The sequence below is a fragment of the Rhincodon typus genome, chromosome 37, assembly GCF_021869965.1.
Source record: "Rhincodon typus isolate 14 chromosome 37, sRhiTyp1.1, whole genome shotgun sequence".
NCBI lineage: Eukaryota > Metazoa > Chordata > Chondrichthyes > Orectolobiformes > Rhincodontidae > Rhincodon > Rhincodon typus.
The window spans coordinates 19,783,497-19,801,230 of record NC_063368.1 but is presented as its reverse complement, the minus strand read 5'-3'; the positions used below and the strand labels follow the sequence as shown (position 1 = coordinate 19,801,230).

Here is a 17,734-nt window from a genome sequence, read left to right as displayed (position 1 = left end):
AGATATTCATTTAGTACCTCTCCCATCTTCTGGGGTTCAACACCAAGACAATTTCCTTGATCTTTTAAGAGGCCCAACCCTCTCTAGTTACCCTCTTGCTCATAATGTATTTGTAGTATCTCTTTGGATTATCCTTAGCATTGGCAGATAAGATTATTTCGTATCGCCTCTCTGCCTTCCTGACTTGTCTCTCAAAAATGCCCCTACGCTCTTTTATATTGGTTAAGAGATTCAATTGAACCAGGTTGTCTGTATCTTTTTAAAAAAAAAAAAAAATCTTTTATCTTGACTATACCTCAATACCTTTATCCATTGTTCCTTAATCATACCAGCCTTACCCTTCACTCTAACAGGAACAAAATGCCTCTGAACTCTCATCATTCACACTCTTGAATGCCTCCCACTTAGCAGATGGCATTTTACCTGCGAACAGTCTACTCCAATTAACTTTTGAAAGTTCTTGTTTCATAACATTAAAATTTGTCTTACTCCAATTAAAAACTTTAACTTTTATGGAAGGCTTATCCTTTTCCATAATCTTTTTGAAACTAATAAAATTATGATCGCTAGTCCCAATATGTTCCCCGACTTTGACTTCAGTTACCTGCCCTCCCTTATTACCCAAAGGAAGGTCTAGTTTTGCTCCTTTTCTCGTAGGAGCATCCACATATTGAGAAAGAAAATTTTCTTGAGCATATTTGGCAAATTCTTCACCATCCAAACCTTTCACTGTATGGCATTTCCAGTCAATGTTTGGAAAATTAAAATCTCCCATTATTACAACCTTATTATGCTTACATATATCTGAGATCTCCCTACATATTTGTTTCGCAGTTTCTCTCACTATTGGGGGCCTATAGTACAATCCCATCAGTGATGTTTCCTTAGATAGTAGGAACTGCCGATGCTGGAGAATCTGAGATAACAAGGTGTAGAGCTGGATGAAGAAAAATCTGAAGAAGGGTCTCGACCCGAACCGTCAGCTTTCCTGCTCCTCTGATGCTGCTTGGCCTGCTGTGTTCATCCGGCTCTACACCTTGTTATCTCAGTGATCTTTCCTTTCTTGTTTATAATTTCTACCTGTATTTTTCACTGGATGATTTTTATTATCAGAAATATCTTCCCAGTTACAGCAGTAATGTATTCCTTAATCAAAAACTCCACCCACCCCCATCTTGCCTTTTCTATCTTTCCTATAACATCATTGAGCTGCCAGTCATGTCCATCTCTCAGCCAAGTTTCTGTAATAGCAATGACGTCCCAATTCCATGTTCTTAAACATGCCCTGAGTTCATCAGCCTTACCTGTAAGACCCTTTGCATTGAAATAATTTAGTTCTTCAGAGTTACTACATACTCTGACTCTCTCTTGTCTTTTCTAATTGACGTGCTCTCCTCACATTCAGAACCCACCCCATCAATCCTTCCATTTACACTGTCACTTAGAATTCCTTCACTCGCCTTCTCTATCGGTACAAAGTCTCCCTTAATAGAATGACCAAATCACCCTGCTAAGATATGTCCCTTTCCAGTTTAGGTTAGACCCATCCGTTCTGAACAGGTCTTTTCTATCCCAAAAGTCATTCCAATTGTCCAACAACCTGAATCCTTGAATAAAACACCAGCTCTTCAGCTACTTATTTATCTCCTTTAACCTTCTGTTTCTTCCCTTGTCTAAGTTTGGCATTGGGAGTAAACCAGAAATTACTACCTTTAAGATTTTATTTTTTAATCTTCTACCTAACCTTTTAATTTCACTCTGTGCTGCTATAATCTTTCCCTAAAAATGTCATTTCTATCAATGTGTACAATAATTTCTGGCTTCTCAATCTCGCCTTTAACATAATGCTTGAAACGTTTAGAAACATCCTTAATCCTAGCACCAGGAAAGCAATAAACCATTCTCAATTTACACTCAATGCTGCAGAATCGCCTGTCTATGCCCCTGACAGTAGAGTCCCCTATAACAATAATTCTAGAGAGATTTTGTATTTGTGTATTGTGACTTTCATGCCATCCTAGTTTGATATACAATGATTTAAAATGTGTATAAACAAACCTGTTCTCTTTGCACTGATTTAAGACGTTCATTTAGTTACCACTTTCAAAAGAAAATAGCATATTTACAATTTAGGTTTAGCACTTCATCAGAAGTGGTGAGAGTTGCACCCCAAATAATGACTTCTTTGTGCATACCAAGGCTTTGTTTTTCTGATTGTCAACATTTGTTGATTTGCGGTTCTTCAGTTGGATTGTTGATACAGCTACAATCCCAAATAGCTTTTTAAAAGAAAAGTGTTCCACTCCCACCTTTATCCTTGGTTCAGTTAAGGCAGTACTTTATTTTAGCAATGAATTTGGTGCCAGATTTTGCATTCACCATTGCATTTCCAAGTCTGACCATTGGCAGGAGAGCATTGTTTCAGCTGGTTTAAGTCTGACCAGTGTCTTCAGGCCTTCTTAAAATCTCCACTGAATCCATTTCCTTTCTTTGTGATTTAGTTTGTGTTGGTGAGTCCGAATTTGGAACAGTATGACTGCCTGCTGAAACAGTTACGCGAGCGAATGGACGAGGGTTGTGGGGAGACAATCTATGTAATTGGACAAGGATCAGGTAAAGTCTTCTTAAGTAAATGCAGTATTTATCAATTTTAATATCCTTTACTGGAAACTTGTTCCATTTTATGTCCTTTAGGGTGCAACATTTACCTCCTACTCTCTTACTATTTAAGTTGCCCCCACCTGGCATTTGCAGGTTTAGCACAGTGAATGTGGTCAGTTGACTCTGCACAGTTTACAATCCAGAAAAATAACTGGGTGATGAGACATCTTCATCTTAATCCTTGTGATCTCTTTATTCCAGATGGCAAGAAATATGGTCTGAATGATGAGGATATTGAAGCATCTGTAGCGACTGTCAAAAGTCTAGCTGAGCAGATCTATTCTGATCTGATCCTCCTCAGAGAGCGTCAGGAGGCAGGAGGAAAAGTAGCTGATTACCTGGTTCGGAAACGAGTCGGGGAGAATGACTTTTTGGAGGTCAGGTGAGGCATTGGAAGTGTCACATTTATTTAAATGAAAGAATCTTGGGAATATTTATCACGACAAGCTCAACCTGTGGAGAAGTGGGAATCATCAATGCCTTGCTTTTGTTGAGGGGTTGGGGAAAGCGAGTGCTGCTTCCTGAAGGCTTTGACTTTCTTGTAGGTCAGTTACCTCCTTGTATCTTGCCCCATTGACCAGTATTTGTGCCCAAGCTTAAACTTAATGCCCAACCATATGTTCTACAACACAGTTACAACTGCTAATTGTATCAACAATTGATGGGAAGGCGATGGCCTACTGGTATTATCACCGGACTGTTAATTCAGAAACCCAGATAATGTTCTAGGGACCCAGGTTTGAATCCCGCCATGGCAGATAGTGGAATTTGAATTCAATAAATATCTGGAATTAAGAATCTAATGATGACCATGAATCCAGTGTCGATTGTTGGAAAAACCCATCTGGTTCACTAATGTCCTTTTAGGGAAGGAAACTGTCATCCTTACCTGGTCTGGCCTACGTGTGACTCCAGACCCACAGCAATGTGGTTGACTCTTAACTCCCCTCTGGGCAATTAGGGATGGGCAATAAATGCTGCCTGGTCAGTGACGTCCTCATCTCATGAATGAATAAAAAACAAAAAACTGATATGGAGAATTAGATGGTGACTCGAGCACCGTAAAGACACTTTTTCTAACATAGAAATTGTGTGGGGTCAGGAGCTATATACCTGTAGTGTTTGACTCTGAATAAGTCTATTCCAATAAAGACTGCCCATCAGGACTACAATAACAAGCTGGCGTTCACAAGCTGGTATGTTTGTATTTAATCACTCCTGTTTGTATTTAATCATTCCCTTTTGTTATTTAGTCCATTCAGAGATGAGCAATAACACCAAGTGTTGCCCTGGTGCATTCAAAACAGAGATAAATGGAATCTGGAACTGGCTTTCATTGAGTTACAACAAATATGTCATGAACTGAGGCTTCCTGGTTGTTTGCAAGTCCCCTAGGTGACTCTGGTTGCAGATAATCACAGCAGCGCTTAGTCAATGATCTCTGCCCAACACTACTCTCTTCAATCGATCTTGTCATTTGCAAACACTGGAGTTACACCCCCTCTTTATTCCCGCAGGGTGGCGGTGGTCGGGAATGTAGATGCTGGTAAGAGCACGTTGCTGGGTGTACTGACGCATGGCGAACTTGACAACGGACGAGGATTTGCGCGGCAGAAACTTTTCCGTCATAAGCATGAGGTTGAGTCTGGGCGGACAAGCAGTGTTGGCAATGATATTCTGGGCTTTGACAGCACTGGGGATGTTGTGAACAAACCAGACAGCCATGGCGGTGGACTGGACTGGACCAAAATCTGTGAGAAATCCTCGAAAGTCATCACCTTCATTGACCTGGCAGGACACGAGAAATACTTGAAGACCACAGTGTTTGGAATGACAGGACACCTACCAGACTTCTGTATGTTGATGGTGAGAAGGAAAATATTTTTATGCAGCACTTCATGCTACCTCCGGGCACCTGAAGGGATTTTGCAGCCAATGCAGGAGTTCATTTTCCTGGGAACATACTAATCCTGAGCCCTCTGTCTTTCTCCCACTATCATCATTGAATGCTTCCTACTGGTTTTTCCTTTGAAGTAGCTGTTTCCACTTCAGCTAAATTATGTTGGCCCACGACGTTGAGGAGAGATTTGCTGTTAGGGCTATGGAAACTTTTGGGTAATCTTCCAAACGGGAGGCTCTCTCTGTTTAATGCCGCGTCCAAGAGACAGCAGCACTATGTCTGATTACTGCAGTGCTAGTACTAGTCTGGGTTATGCACTTCAATTCCTAGAATGGAACTTGCACTCTGAACTTTCCCACTCTGAGTCTTGCCCACTTGAAATGTGGCAGTAATTACCCACAGTGTTTGTTGTTTAGGATGCCATTTTTTCCCTCCTTGCTCGCCATGGGCACCGGCTTACTGGCATTCAGCACCGAGTGTCTGCAAGCCCTCTGCCACCCTGTACTGTGAGACCTGATGCTCAGGCATGGTGAGGAAGGAATATTTGAGCAGGACTTGGTCCTGTCCTTGCTTGTTATTGACAGGTGCACTCCACCAACAGAGTTTGTGCCTGGCTGCCTTAATTAGTCATCTTGTGCCAATTTTCCTCTGTAGATTGTAGACCAGGTTGTGAAAATCGGTTACTGTAGAAATGTTTCTGTCAGCTATTCTACAGTCAGTATGTTCTATTGTCTAAACAAAGGGTGATGTATAGGAAGTGAGTCTCCCAATAACACCTGGTTGAGTGACCTTCGTTTCCAGCAATGAGGCAAATACCCTGTCTCCTATTGATTATCAATCCATAGTTTATGTGGCAGACCTTTACCTCTGTACCAGCTCGTGTAGGCAGCAAGTGTAAGCTGTGTGTTTGAACAGTTAGAGCTTGAACCCACACACCACACCATCATTAGAGGCCCAGTGTTTAAAACCTGTGGTTAAACTGGTTAATGCTGTTGTCTATTCCGGTTATTTCCAGAAAGTGCCGTCGGCTTTCGTGAGCTTTGGGCAACTGGAAAAGAATAATAAGCCTGGATTTCTATTGAGCATTTCATGAGCTCGGATATCTCAAAGCTCACTAGAGCCAATTGGTGCTGTATTGTAATCAGCACGTGCTGAAGATTTGTATAAAAGGTAATAGGAACTTTAGTATTCAGTTCTGATGGTCAGCTGCCTTTTTCTCCCCCATTCTGACCGGATGAACTTTGCCTTTAAGGTCGGTAGTAATGCTGGAATTGTTGGCATGACCAAAGAGCACCTGGGACTTGCACTGGCCCTCAACGTTCCTGTATTTGTTGTGGTGACAAAGATAGACATGTGTCCGGCTAATATCTTACAAGGTAATTTTGTACTTCACTTCTTGTCATTTGATTTGAAAACGCTTGTGGGTCCTATTTCCAGCCACCTGTCATGGGTGCTGGCAGGTGTGTGAACTGAGTTATCCCAGGTGAGGCCACAATGATGCCATTTTGGCTACTGGCATTAATTTTGTCGGAATTTTCTTGCCCGCAATACAGGTAAATGTAATCCACAGTTATATATTTGCAACAATTCACTGCCTTTCAGTAGCCATTGAAGTTAAGCACACTCATTCATTTTCTTCTTTTTCTCCAGCTAAAGAATACACAACATATACAAATCATGTGAATGAGTGTTACAATTTCAGGACCAATGGCTATCTATTACTCCATTTTTAATGTAATGATGTGGATTCCAAATTGGCAAAAACCATCCACTTGGCCCAGCTAGTCTGTTTTTGGTGTTTGCATTCCACAAGAGTCTTCTCTCTCCTCATTTACGCTCTTTCTATTCCCTTTTCTCTCCGGTACCCCTCTAATATCCTTTTGAAAAGATCTATCTAACTCTGATAGCAATCTCCACATTCTAATCAGCTTCTCAATAAAGACAATTTCTCCAGATTTCCCTGTGGACTTATTAGTGACTATCTTCTTTTCCCACAACAGAAGCATTTTCCTTATGGCCCCGACCAACTCCATTTATAAGTGTAATGACCTGTTTAGCAGGCCACTTAAGTCTCTCTCTCTTGCCAAACCTGTTCAGTTTCTCCTGATTGCTGGAGTTTTCAGTTCTGGTACCATCCTTGTAAATCTTTTATATTTTCTCTCTAGTTTGGCTGTATCCTTTCGTCAATGGTATATGTGGTTAGTGCCAAATGTTCTGAGCAAAATCACTCATTTGTTGACAAGAAAGTTGATTACAATGAAATTATGAAAAGTGTTTAAATCCTTCTTTGTAAAAGCTGTTTGACTGAAAGTGCTCAATAAATTGATTTCTTGCACCTTTTTCTAACATGAGGAATATCTCAGTGAACGTGAAGTAAGTCAGCCGGTATGTAAAGGCTGAAGCAAAAGCTTAAGGTGGGAAGGAGCCTTTGTGCAGGTGTCTGAAGGCAGGAGGTAGTGATACTGTCTGGATAGTAGGACTCTTAGCTGGTTGTGTGGTGTATAGTGCTCCAGTTCATTACTTATGGTAAACTGTACAGTGGTTGATGGGTTTGTTTGTGTCTCTTTATTGATCAGAAACACTGAAATTGCTGCAGAGGCTGCTTAAGTCTCCAGGCTGCAGGAAGATCCCAGTCCTGGTCCAGAACAAGGATGATGTGATTGTTACAGCATCAAACTTCAGCTCTGAAAGGTAACAAGCTTCATGCTCCCCAAACAAGGATGGCACTTTTTGATATTTTTCCTCCTTCCTGTGAAAGCAGTGAGTCCCACCAACATGTAATTTCTGTCATTCCCTCGGTTAGCATCATCAAGATGCTTGACTGGTTGGCAGCATTGTCGACTCAAGTCCTTCCATAGAATTGTTACAGCACAGAAGATTCCATTCAATTTATCATTTCTGTGCTGGCTGTCTGCAAGAGCAACTCCCTCCTTTTGTAGGCACCTATCTAGTCCCAGATTTTTCTTTGTCCTCTAAGCCAGCATGTATTCTTCAAGCATGGTGGAATCACAGCACCCAAGGTATTGAGTGTTTGTTTGTTTGTTTTTTTTTGGTAACCCTTTCCTCATCCTGTAGCTAGTCACCGCGTCCTTGCTGCTGCCCCAAACTCAATTTAATCTGTAATTGAAACTGGACACTCACTCACTCTATGCTGAGTCTCCCATGGAGCATTTGATGCCAAAGTAAAATGGGACATGCTTCCCTCAGGAGTTTATTGATGTGAGACTAGCAACTTAGGGAGTTTTAATTAGAGCTGGTAAAACCGGAGGGTTTCACCCAAATGTTCAAAACTGATCAAAAGAAGGTTAGGTATTTTTTTTCCCCCCTTTCATTTGTGGATGTGAGAGTCTCTGGCTGGAGCCAGCATTTGTTATCTATCCCTACTTGCCCTTGAGAGTGGTGGTGAGCTTAATGAGGATTCACGATCACTGAACCACTTTGGAGCTATTCTGCACCCTGACCAATTAACTCCCCAAAAGCTGTCGGCAATGTCCCTGGTGTTTTGTACTAAACGAAAACCGAAAGAACTGCGGATGTTGTAAATCAGGGACAAAAATAAAGTTGCTGGAAAGCTCAGCAGGTCTGGCAGCATCTGTGAAGGAGAAAATAGAGTTAACGTTTGTCAGTTCTGAGGAACGGTCACCGGACCCGTAACATTAACTCTGTTTTCTCCTTCACAGATGCTGCCAGACCTGCTGAGCTTTTCCAGCAACTTTGTTTTTGTCCCTGGTGTTTGTCCTTGATGAGGCAAGAATATCAAATGTGAACTTTTCTGCAACAGTCTCTCTCCGAGTAACTGAGTCCCTACGTTTTCCTCTTCCTCAGGATGTGTCCAATTTTCCAGATCTCCAATGTCACGGGGGAGAACCTGGAACTGCTGAAGATGTTTTTGAACCTGCTGTCACCGCGGACAAGTTTCAAGGAGGATGAGCCGGCAGAGTTTCAGATTGACGACACGTACTCTGTCCCGGTGAGATCTTGCATAGTGAGGGCTGGGTGCGACTAAATGGCCTCTGTATTAATTCCAAGTATTAAGCTTGCAGAGGAGGAGTTCCACATCAGTCCTCCATCACGTCAGTCATCTGTTCAGGATGTCCGATGTAGTAGCATGATGCCGAGTCGGACAAATATTAAGACAGGTCACCAATAAAAACGTGAACTGTAAAAAGCCTTTTGAAGGAGGGAGGGGGAGTTTAGAGCTGGGGGGATGGTGTTATATGGCTGAAGGCCACTGAGATTGTCAGTTTAAACGGTTGTTTGAGAGAGTAAATTGCAACATACCAATTGCTGCCCACTTCTTCTAAATTCCTGATTAGATCTATTAGTGAGTAATTAGAGGCTGTAATTTTGGACTTGCAAGCAAGTGGAAACACTATCCCTACGTTGCCCATTTGAACCTCACTGACAAAGTTAAAGGACTAAGCTGGGATTCTCTGACCTGACAACTTAGAATTTGAACCGTAGAAGAGTTACAGTGTAGAGGAGGGCCATTTGGCTGTGTGCGTGTGTCTTGGCTCTCTGCAAGAGCAACTCAGCTATTGCCATTGCCCTGCAGCCTTTTTTTTTTAAATTTTAAAAAATAATCAAGGCCAGATTTCCTTTCCAAGAGGACATTGGTGAATCATTGGTGAATTTACAACAGATCATATCGATAGTAGTCTCCGTGACGGTGGCTTCATTTTAATTCCAGTCCTTTTGCACATCTGCATCGGTGGGATTTAAATCTGTTAAATTCAACCTCTACAATCAGTCCAGAGATTAGATCAGTTTGAGTACATAAGAGACCATGACAATGCTGCCAATTTGAAACAACAGTAAAAATGAACAGGGGAACGTTAGTTCAGCATTATTGTGGGATCTTTTTTCACAAATTACTGTTTGCCCACATGACAACAGTTTAAGCTTCAAAAGGAATACATTGTCTTTGGACCATTCTGAGGACAGATGCGTTATGAATGCAAACAAATTCATTTGTACCCAAACAAGATTTCCAAACGTCCGCCGGGTAGATCAAATATAAACACTGTTCTGATTAAAATGGACAGAAATCTCACTTGTTTTTGTGGGTTAAAAACAGGAGTATGACTCTTGATTGCTGACATCTACTTGATGCTAAGCATTTAAATTATAAACCACCTTCTCCTGTTTCATTTTGTTTTCTAGGGTGTTGGGACAGTGGTATCTGGAACAACACTAAGAGGTTTGATTCGTTTGAATGACATATTACTTCTAGGACCTGACCCACTGGGGAATTTCATGCCCATCGCAGTGAAATCAATCCACCGGAAACGAATGCCAGTCCGGGAAGTGCGAGGTGGTCAAACTGCATCCTTTGCTCTGAAGAAGGTACAAAATACTCAACTCATGGTGGTTACTGCTTGCTATAAATGTTCTCTCTTGTCCTTCCAGAAATTATTCATGTAATCAAATTGAATGCCCATTTTCTGTCTTGTGTACAGTTACTAATCCACACAGAAGCAGTGCTGTACAGCTTTTTCAATTACAAAAGCCTAGAGATTTTACAACACAAACACGCCATTCAGTTGAACTGATGTGTGCTCTATTAGAACATCTTCTCTTGCCCTACCTCATGACGATCTGGCTTACTTTTCATTGCTTTGCTGTTTTCCTCGTCTATTCCCTATGTGGTTACACGTTTCTCACCGATCCCTCTGGGTAAAGACGTTTTTCCTGAATTCCTGGTTGGATTCATCTGTGACTCCCTTTATAGATGTTAGCTGTCATTTTGGATTCTTTACTCCAACTAGATACACCACCTCTGTTTACCTGTTTCAAAACTACTTTCAAAATTTTAAAGTTTATTATCAAAGCACCACTTAGTCTGTGACTCTTTCCTCTCTAAAAGGAGACTGTGTGTATCATTTTCTGATGGCTTTGACCTGTCAGTTATGAATAGTTGGATAATTACATTGGTCAGTGTGGTACTGAAGGTCAACTCCTAGTTGCTAGCCTTGGAGCCACAAGGATAGGATGGTCAGGGTTACCATTTCTGGTTTAGTTTAATAAAACATCTAGAGGAGAAACTTTGCTGAAGGGAAAACATAAATGAGGAAGATACATCATCCACTTGAGAGGCATAAATCTGAAGTATATTGGGGTGCAAATTGAGGGTCAACACATGGGAAGTTACAAATGTTTGCCATTAATTGGATCACAAGATGTTTAATTCAATTGGCTAATGAGGTAGAACACAAATCAAAAGGATGTTGGAAGTGAATCTGAAAAGGAGCCGGGTGGTTTTCCCTTTCCCCACGGACCATTCTGAACTGCAGTAGTTCAGTGTGGTTCATAGCACCTTCCCCAGGGAAGCTAGGGATGGACAATAAATACTGGTTCAGCCAGCAACACCCACACATCTTTGAAGGAGTTTTATTAAAATTAATCTTGCCCTTAACCTAAAATTTACCTGTCTATCCATGCAGATACTTTGTCTGTATTCTGAGAATATTGAAACAAATGCACTTTGACCTTTAACAAAATTCCCACCTCTGTCCCAAAATATGGAGCCTAATTCTTCTTTCCCTGTCCCCAGATTAAGCGCTCGTCCATCCGAAAGGGAATGGTGATGGTTTCTCCAAAACTTAATCCTCAGGCATCCTGGGAGTTTGAGGGAGAAATCCTTGTATTGCACCATCCGACAACCATCAGCCCTCGCTACCAGGCTATGGGTAAGCCAACTAGAGTTGGAACCTGCTGTGCTAAGTGTATTGCTTCTCAGAAATTAATCTTTCTCATGTACTGAACTTGTATACGTAACTAGGAGGTGGGTGGGAAGGAGTTATTTATCCATAGTGAGAGGTGTCACGTCAAGCCCCACTCTCTGAATTTGACCCATAATGCAGGCTGCCATGGCCTAGTGCAGTACTGAGATTCTTTCTTGTGTTTTGATGACACATTGGAAATGAGACCCTGATTTGTTGTCTTGTGTGGATGTGAATGATCCTAAGGAATTACTTTGAAGGAGATATTCCCCAGTAGTCTGTGTAATACATATTTAATATCCAACATCAGTTTTGGAAAAAATAATGATTACTAACACTTTGCTGGTTGTGGGATCTTGTTTTGTATAAATTGACTGCTGTGTTTCCACAAAATAGCCAGTGTCTACACTTTAAATAGTATTTCCTTGGCTGTAAGGTGCTTTGAGACGCCCTGAGGAGGCACTATAGAAATGGAAGCCTTTCTAATATAGTGATCTCCTCCTCATGGTGAACCTGTTGCCAGTTTTGTTATGCGTGGTTAGTCCAATTGCTCATTCTCTTCTTTCTCACAGTGCACTGTGGCAGCATTCGTCAGACAGCCACCATTCTGTCCATGAGCAAAGATTGCCTGAGGACGGGAGACAAGGCCACTGTTCATTTCCGCTTTATCAAAACCCCTGAGTACCTGCACGCTGATCAGCGCCTCGTCTTCAGAGAGGGTCGGACCAAAGCCGTGGGAACTATAACCAAGGTAAACGTTGGCGATGGGAGGGCTGGGGTTTCTGAGCCTTCTGGATGATGACCAGGGAGTCTGGGAATTCTCCATTTGAACATTTTGGCTGTAAATCAGTCTGGCGTGCTAGGTGTAACAGGAATAAAACTTCATTGATTCACTGCAGCAGCCCTACATGTCCTGTTATCAGCCTGTGGTTTGTAGTCCTATCCCCGAGGCGATTTACCAGGATGTTGCTGGGAATGGAGGGTTTGAGTTATTTTTCACTGGAGCATAGAAAGTTGAGGGGTGACCTCGAGGTTTATAAAATCATGAGGGGCATCAATGAGGTGAATGGCAAGTGTCTTTTCCCTAGGGTGGGGGTTTCAAAACTAGGGGGCATGTTTTTAAGGTGAGAGGAGAAAAGATTTTAAAAAAGACATGACGGGCAATTTTGTTTTTTTTTTAGTGGTTCAAGCGTGGAATAAACTTCCAGAGGAAGCAGTGGATGTGGGTACAGTTAGTGTTTAAAGGACATTTGGATAAGTACATGAATAGGAAAGGTTTGGAGGGATATGGGCCAAATGTAGGCAGGTGGGATTCGTTTAGTTTGGGATTATGGTCAGCATGGACTAGTTGGGCCAAAGGGTCTGTTTGACTCTGAGGGAAGCTCTTTGGCTCCCTTTCCCTGCCAAACGGCATCACTGTCCAAGGAACAAAAGGCCATTCAACCTCTTGACCCTATTCTGCCATTTTGGTTAGAGGACTGATTTTTACCCCTCATCAGTTTTTTGCCAGAAAGTGTTCCAATTTGTCTTGATGAACAGCTTTTTGGTTCCAATTTTACAATATTGTCTCATTTGTGATTCCCCTTTCGAACCATTTCTAACATTTAAATTCCTGCATTAGATTGCAACTCATAGGAATAGAACGTGCGTTTGTACAACATGTCCTCTCAATTTAACTCTCTGAACCCCACTATGAAGACGACCCTGATCCTGACTTGGCTCAATTTTCAGTAACCTGTGAGTGGGCTGTAGGAGGGTGCTATCACTGTCTATCCCAAACCACACCAGGAACTGAGGTTACCTACAGTGTCTCATCTTGTTCATGGAGCTGAATTGGCTGATTGACACATTGTGATAGGATTTATTTAATTCAGCATTTTTGGTATATTACATGAATTTCAGAGTTGAAATGGTTTAGCCATGAATCCAATGATCTGACTGTCAACTAAAATGAGATGGAAATATTGCAGCTAGTTTTTTTGGATGTGTTATTGTCTGGATGAGGTGGAGTTTGAGTTGACTGGTGGTGTTTAAGCATGTTATGGATTTGAGAGAGGAACCCAGGTCCTGGGGAATGGGAAGCAGTGTTGGATAAACTACTGGGAAATGTTCTAATTGATCAAATGAAGTTGGTTAAAACGGTTCACTCGTGTTTATTTTGAAAACTAGTTAATCCAGACTACAAACACGTCACCATCGAACACCAAACCGCTCCAGCTGAAGATGCAGTCAACAAAGAAAGGGGCCTTATTGAAGAAGGAGGAAGTGTCAGCAGCAAACGGTGCAACTGGGGAGGAAGGTCCGTCTTTGGGGCAGACGCCAGCTCTGCATACACTGAACCAAACACAGGTAGGTCAGGGTGCAGCACTGTGTATTTCACTCCCAGCAGTGATGCAAGGCTCCAACCTGCTGCACACGCACTAAAGCCTGTGATGTAACACAGAAAAAGTGTCATGACGGTGCTGATGCATCCAAATTTTTGCTGGTGGTGATCGTTGCAGGTTTTTGTCTCTGGCTGTCCTATCTGCTCATGTTGTTTGTCTCTTGTTTGCTTTCTCTTGCTGCACGGCTTTCAGATGCCTTCAGAGGAGGATAAACAGAATCCAGATGTTAATAAGGAGAACAAGGTAGCTGCATGGATTTGTGTGGTATCAGCATTGTGGTTTGGTCGCACTGTATTCATTGAAAAGCCTGTAGCCAGTCTCCCCCTAAAAGTCAGTGCATGTTCATTTCAAGGGTCTGGCTAAACTTACTCAGTGATTTGTGAAGCAAAAGGGGTATCAATCCCCATTCTGTGCTGAGACCAGTAAGCTGTTTGTCGGGTAACTGGCTGCGTAGCCGAGAAAGACAGCATTAAAATTGGGCAGGATTTGGATATTCCTCCCCAGTATGTGGTAAGGAGAGGTTCAGGGGGCCATTCAGCCCATTGTGGCTATTCTGCTATCCACTAAGGAGGGAAGCCTCTTTTGGAAAGGGGAGGGTGGGGAGAAACTTTTTTGTAAAAAAAAAAAAAAAAAAATGCTGTTTGCTAAAAATCTGAAATAAAAACAGTAAATAATGGAAAAAAACTCAAGTCAAAAAGAAAGTTCATATTTCATCTGACATGAATAATGCTGACTTGTAATCATTATTTGTGGGCAAGCTTATTAGGTTTTAAGATTTCAAGCTTCCTCATGAGTGAGAAACACGAGACGCTCGACTGGTAATACTTTGTGACACTGTCACAGGAGAGTGTCCAAAGTAAGTGCTTATATTCATGTAGGGACAGGGGTCAAATAATAGGCTCACACCTGTTACTAGGTGTATTTAGCAAGTGGATTAAATGCTCAGGGTGAGGACAGGAGTCTGCAATTTACTGGTGTCCACCATCCCTGCTGGACTAACTGGCTTCACTTAAAAATTCCTAGTGTTTTAACAACTACTCTTTTTCTGATTTCCAACTAGCCCAAAGGTGGTGGAGGGAGAAGACGGGGAGGCCAACGACACAAGGTGAAGTCACAGGGAGCAGCAGTGACTCCAGCGAGTGGCTACTAGACACACAACCTGACTACAACAAGGAGACACACTCACACACTCTCACTTGCTTTCTGCCCCCCAACCCCTCCCTTTCTCACCCCTCTTTCTTCTCCCTTTCTTTCCGCCCTCCCCCCCTTCTGATATCCTAAAGAATTATGGAAGTGACATGGACACTGTTCTGTTTTTTCTTAAAGCATTTTTTTTTTGAAATGGATTTTACATTTTTAAAACATTTGAAAACAGTGATGCATTTCAAGCCTGTTAATGTGTTTTTGAATTTTATGCATATGCCTTTTTTTTATATAAAAGTTAAAATAATCAAAAGCTTGCTCTGGTTGAGCTGAAAACATGCAAGAGAAGTGCAGCCAGGCTTTCTCTGTCCCGGTGTTTAAAAGCTATTCCTAACCTTGTATTTTAATTGGATTGGGCCAGACCGTTGGTTCATTTGGTCTCTTGCTGATTGTTCAGCTGTTATCTAAATAAGTTATAAACTATTGGTTTTATTGATATGTTTGAATTGCCAATCAGGCTGACAGGCTCCAGATTATTTTGTTCTCGAGACATCCCCGTGATAGATGCTGTATTAAGGACACTAAATCCGACTTGGTGCTGGGAGGACAACAACAAATCTATCGTCCTATCAAGTCTCAAAAATCAACTCTTACTTGGTATTTGAGATCTTGTAGCTGTGACATTGGTTGCAGATGGTCTTCCATTTTTCAAGATGGTGCAATCTTGCCTCAAACGTGTTCTGTAGCAAAGTGAGTAAATATGGTTGATGGGGGAACATTTGTAAAAAGTTTGAGACAGCTGTGCCCTGTTTTTTTTTTTTTTTTTGAAAGGGCTCCCTATTGAAAAGTTTTTAAATGTGTCCTGATGTTATTTAGAACTTACTTAGATGCAAGTATGAAGTGAAGCTGGCATGCAAATCTCACAACTAGCAACCAATTATGATCTGTCATCAGCACCTGATACTGGGTTAACATTGCTTGAAATGTGTGCATTTTTTTCCCCCATCCTCAAATATAATTGACTTTGCTGTTGGTTGGATAAGTTGTGAGTGAGAACCTCGTTTAGGAGAACAGACTTAACACGTGCCGAACCAAGTCTTGGTCTCTTTGCAGTGGATGTGTTGGGGCCTGGTTCTGGTGTTAACTGGTTCTTACCTGTCCCCACATCAAACCTGATCCTTTTCCCCTTTTCTCTCCCTACGGGACTAGTCCATTACGCACGTAGCATTGGCTACGTCAAATGGTAGCCTGCACAGAAATCTGTTTGATGGGCTGTCTGCTATTTCAACTTTATAAGCACCTTGGCTGTCTCTGCCAAAGCAGCTATTGAGAAATATTCAGGGGAAGAAAAGCATGAAGAAATTCTGCTGTGCTCTCGTCAGCAGTAGACCTCTGTAATCTGTTTGTCTGGTGCTAAATTAGGTTGGTCTATGTGAAGAGTAATGGAAGGGTGTGTATTCCCCATTCTGGCTATGTGTAACAAGTATCCAGTTGATTAAAGATGCTCCTATGCCAAGACAAATGTTTGTGTTTTTCTCTTGCTATAATCATTTAAATAATTGGCTGTTTAACTCTTGCTCCGCAAAATCCTAGCTGGAAGAATTCATTCTCAATAGACCTGTCCATGTTATGTTTAAACTCATCTTGTTCATAGTATTCCATTCTGTCACTAGATGTCAGTCATGTATGTTATAAACATGTAGTAGGTTATACAAGGATAAACTCTTACAGCATTATGTAAAATACACAATAGGCCATTCAGCCCACCCTGTCAATGCTGATGTTTGTTTTTTTTGGGGGGGGTGGAGGAGAGAAAGAGGGAGAGAGTAGGATGGAAAGAGAACATTTGTTTTAATTTGAGATGTCTAGTTTCATCAGCACCCACAAGGCTAGAGCACTACTGGTGAGGTTTCTAAAAGAAAAAAAACAATGCCCAAAATTCTCACCACCTCAGTCATGCATCATCTATGGAGAGAAACTTCTGTCACAGTGCTGGAAATACTCAAGTTTTGTTCCAGTTAAAAATGCAAGAGCTACAGTATTTTGCTCAAGGCTATCATAAAATTTTTCATACCTCTTCTTTTAAAGATGGGTCACAGATATTGGCCTCCCCAACAAGTCCATTAGAAAGTTTAGATTCTAGGACACCCTGTACTAAAAGTTTCTTGTGGCACAATGAACCTCTGGACCAGGAGGCCTGGATTTGAGTCCCACCTGCTTTTTGGAAGGGCTCTTGTGCAGCTAACTGAGACAATACCTTTTCGGGTGTTGTTGGGGCAGCGGTAGCCTATTGTATCGAGTAAACAGTTTTGAATATTTGGTCATACAATCTCAGTACTCATTGCAGAATGTGTGGGAATTTGTTTATGGTGAGGCTGTATTTTTAAACAGTGGTTGAATGGGGAAATGATGTACACAAACACTGTATATATTTGGTGGTTTCTACTGAAACTGCAAGTGTAGCTGGGTGTTATCAATAATTCAAATCTGACAGTGCCATGCACAAATGGATCTGGGACAGTTGTTCAGAAACAAATGATGTGTGGGCCTCCTGCATTCTATCCTTATTAAACTGCTGCCTGACTCCAGGGCAACACAAGTTAAAACTATCTCCCATATGTTCAATGACAGATGTTGATTCCCTTCAAAGAAAGTGTTGATTTTAAAATTCTTATCTACTCCAGCACCACAACTCTCTATTTTTCATCTCCTTTCTTTTTGTTCTTTTGTGCATTCTCAATTAAAATTGCTCCAAGATTGTTAGCTGTACTTTGTTGCCTAGACCCCAAGCTTGAATTCCCTCTCCTACAATCACTTTTAAGGCACTCCTCAACACCTTGCTTTTTCAAGCATGTGTAATAATTCTTTAGAAGTTGGCAGAATAGGAGTGCATGGTTAATAAAGCCTAGGATGCTGATTAAGGG

General features: G+C 41.6%; 2 protein-coding genes across 5 annotated transcripts in view; one reads left to right on the top strand and one right to left on the bottom strand.

Moving 5' to 3' along the window:
• Positions 1–2,505: 2,505 nt before the first annotated feature.
• Positions 2,506–16,332, top strand: LOC109922493 (GTP-binding protein 1). 3 transcript variants are annotated; one of them, XM_048617397.1, is made up of 12 exons: positions 2,506–2,613; positions 2,863–3,043; positions 4,179–4,527; positions 5,814–5,937; positions 7,138–7,252; positions 8,387–8,531; positions 9,725–9,907; positions 11,115–11,250; positions 11,856–12,034; positions 13,453–13,632; positions 13,860–13,910; positions 14,728–16,332. In XM_048617397.1, the coding sequence occupies exons 1-12, from the start codon at positions 2,565–2,567 to the stop codon at positions 14,815–14,817; spliced, it is 1,782 nt and encodes a 593-aa protein (XP_048473354.1). In that variant the 5' UTR covers positions 2,506–2,564; the 3' UTR covers positions 14,818–16,332. The 3 variants fall into 3 exon arrangements, with proteins under 3 accessions (XP_048473354.1, XP_048473353.1, XP_048473352.1); XM_048617396.1 differs by lacking the exon at positions 13,860–13,910; XM_048617395.1 differs by lacking the exon at positions 14,728–16,332 and having other exon boundaries at positions 13,860–14,201.
• The window catches only part of LOC109926270 (epsin-2-like), a 38,194-nt gene continuing 33,872 nt past the window's right edge, over positions 13,413–17,734 (bottom strand). The window contains exons 11-12 of one of the 2 annotated variants that reach the window (XR_007265666.1): positions 15,465–15,550; positions 13,413–13,863 (exon numbers count right to left, since the gene is read on the bottom strand). Coding sequence is in view for 1 of the 2 variants with exons in the window: in XM_048617405.1 (XP_048473362.1) it covers positions 13,856–13,863 (8 nt within the window). In the remaining variant the exon portion in view is untranslated. The remainder of the gene's footprint in view (positions 13,864–15,464; positions 15,551–17,734) is intronic. The other variant, XM_048617405.1, reaches the window with a different exon arrangement.

Excerpts from the sequence above, each read along its gene's own strand:
- LOC109922493 (XM_048617395.1), top strand. The coding sequence starts at position 2,565 with ATGGACGAGGGTTGTGGGGAGACAATCTATGTAATTGGACAAGGATCA. Across the intron at positions 2,614-2,862 it reads TGTAATTGGACAAGGATCAG|ATGGCAAGAAATATGGTCTG; the intron begins GTAAAGTCTTCT and ends TCTTTATTCCAG. Across the intron at positions 8,532-9,724 it reads ACGACACGTACTCTGTCCCG|GGTGTTGGGACAGTGGTATC; the intron begins GTGAGATCTTGC and ends TTTGTTTTCTAG.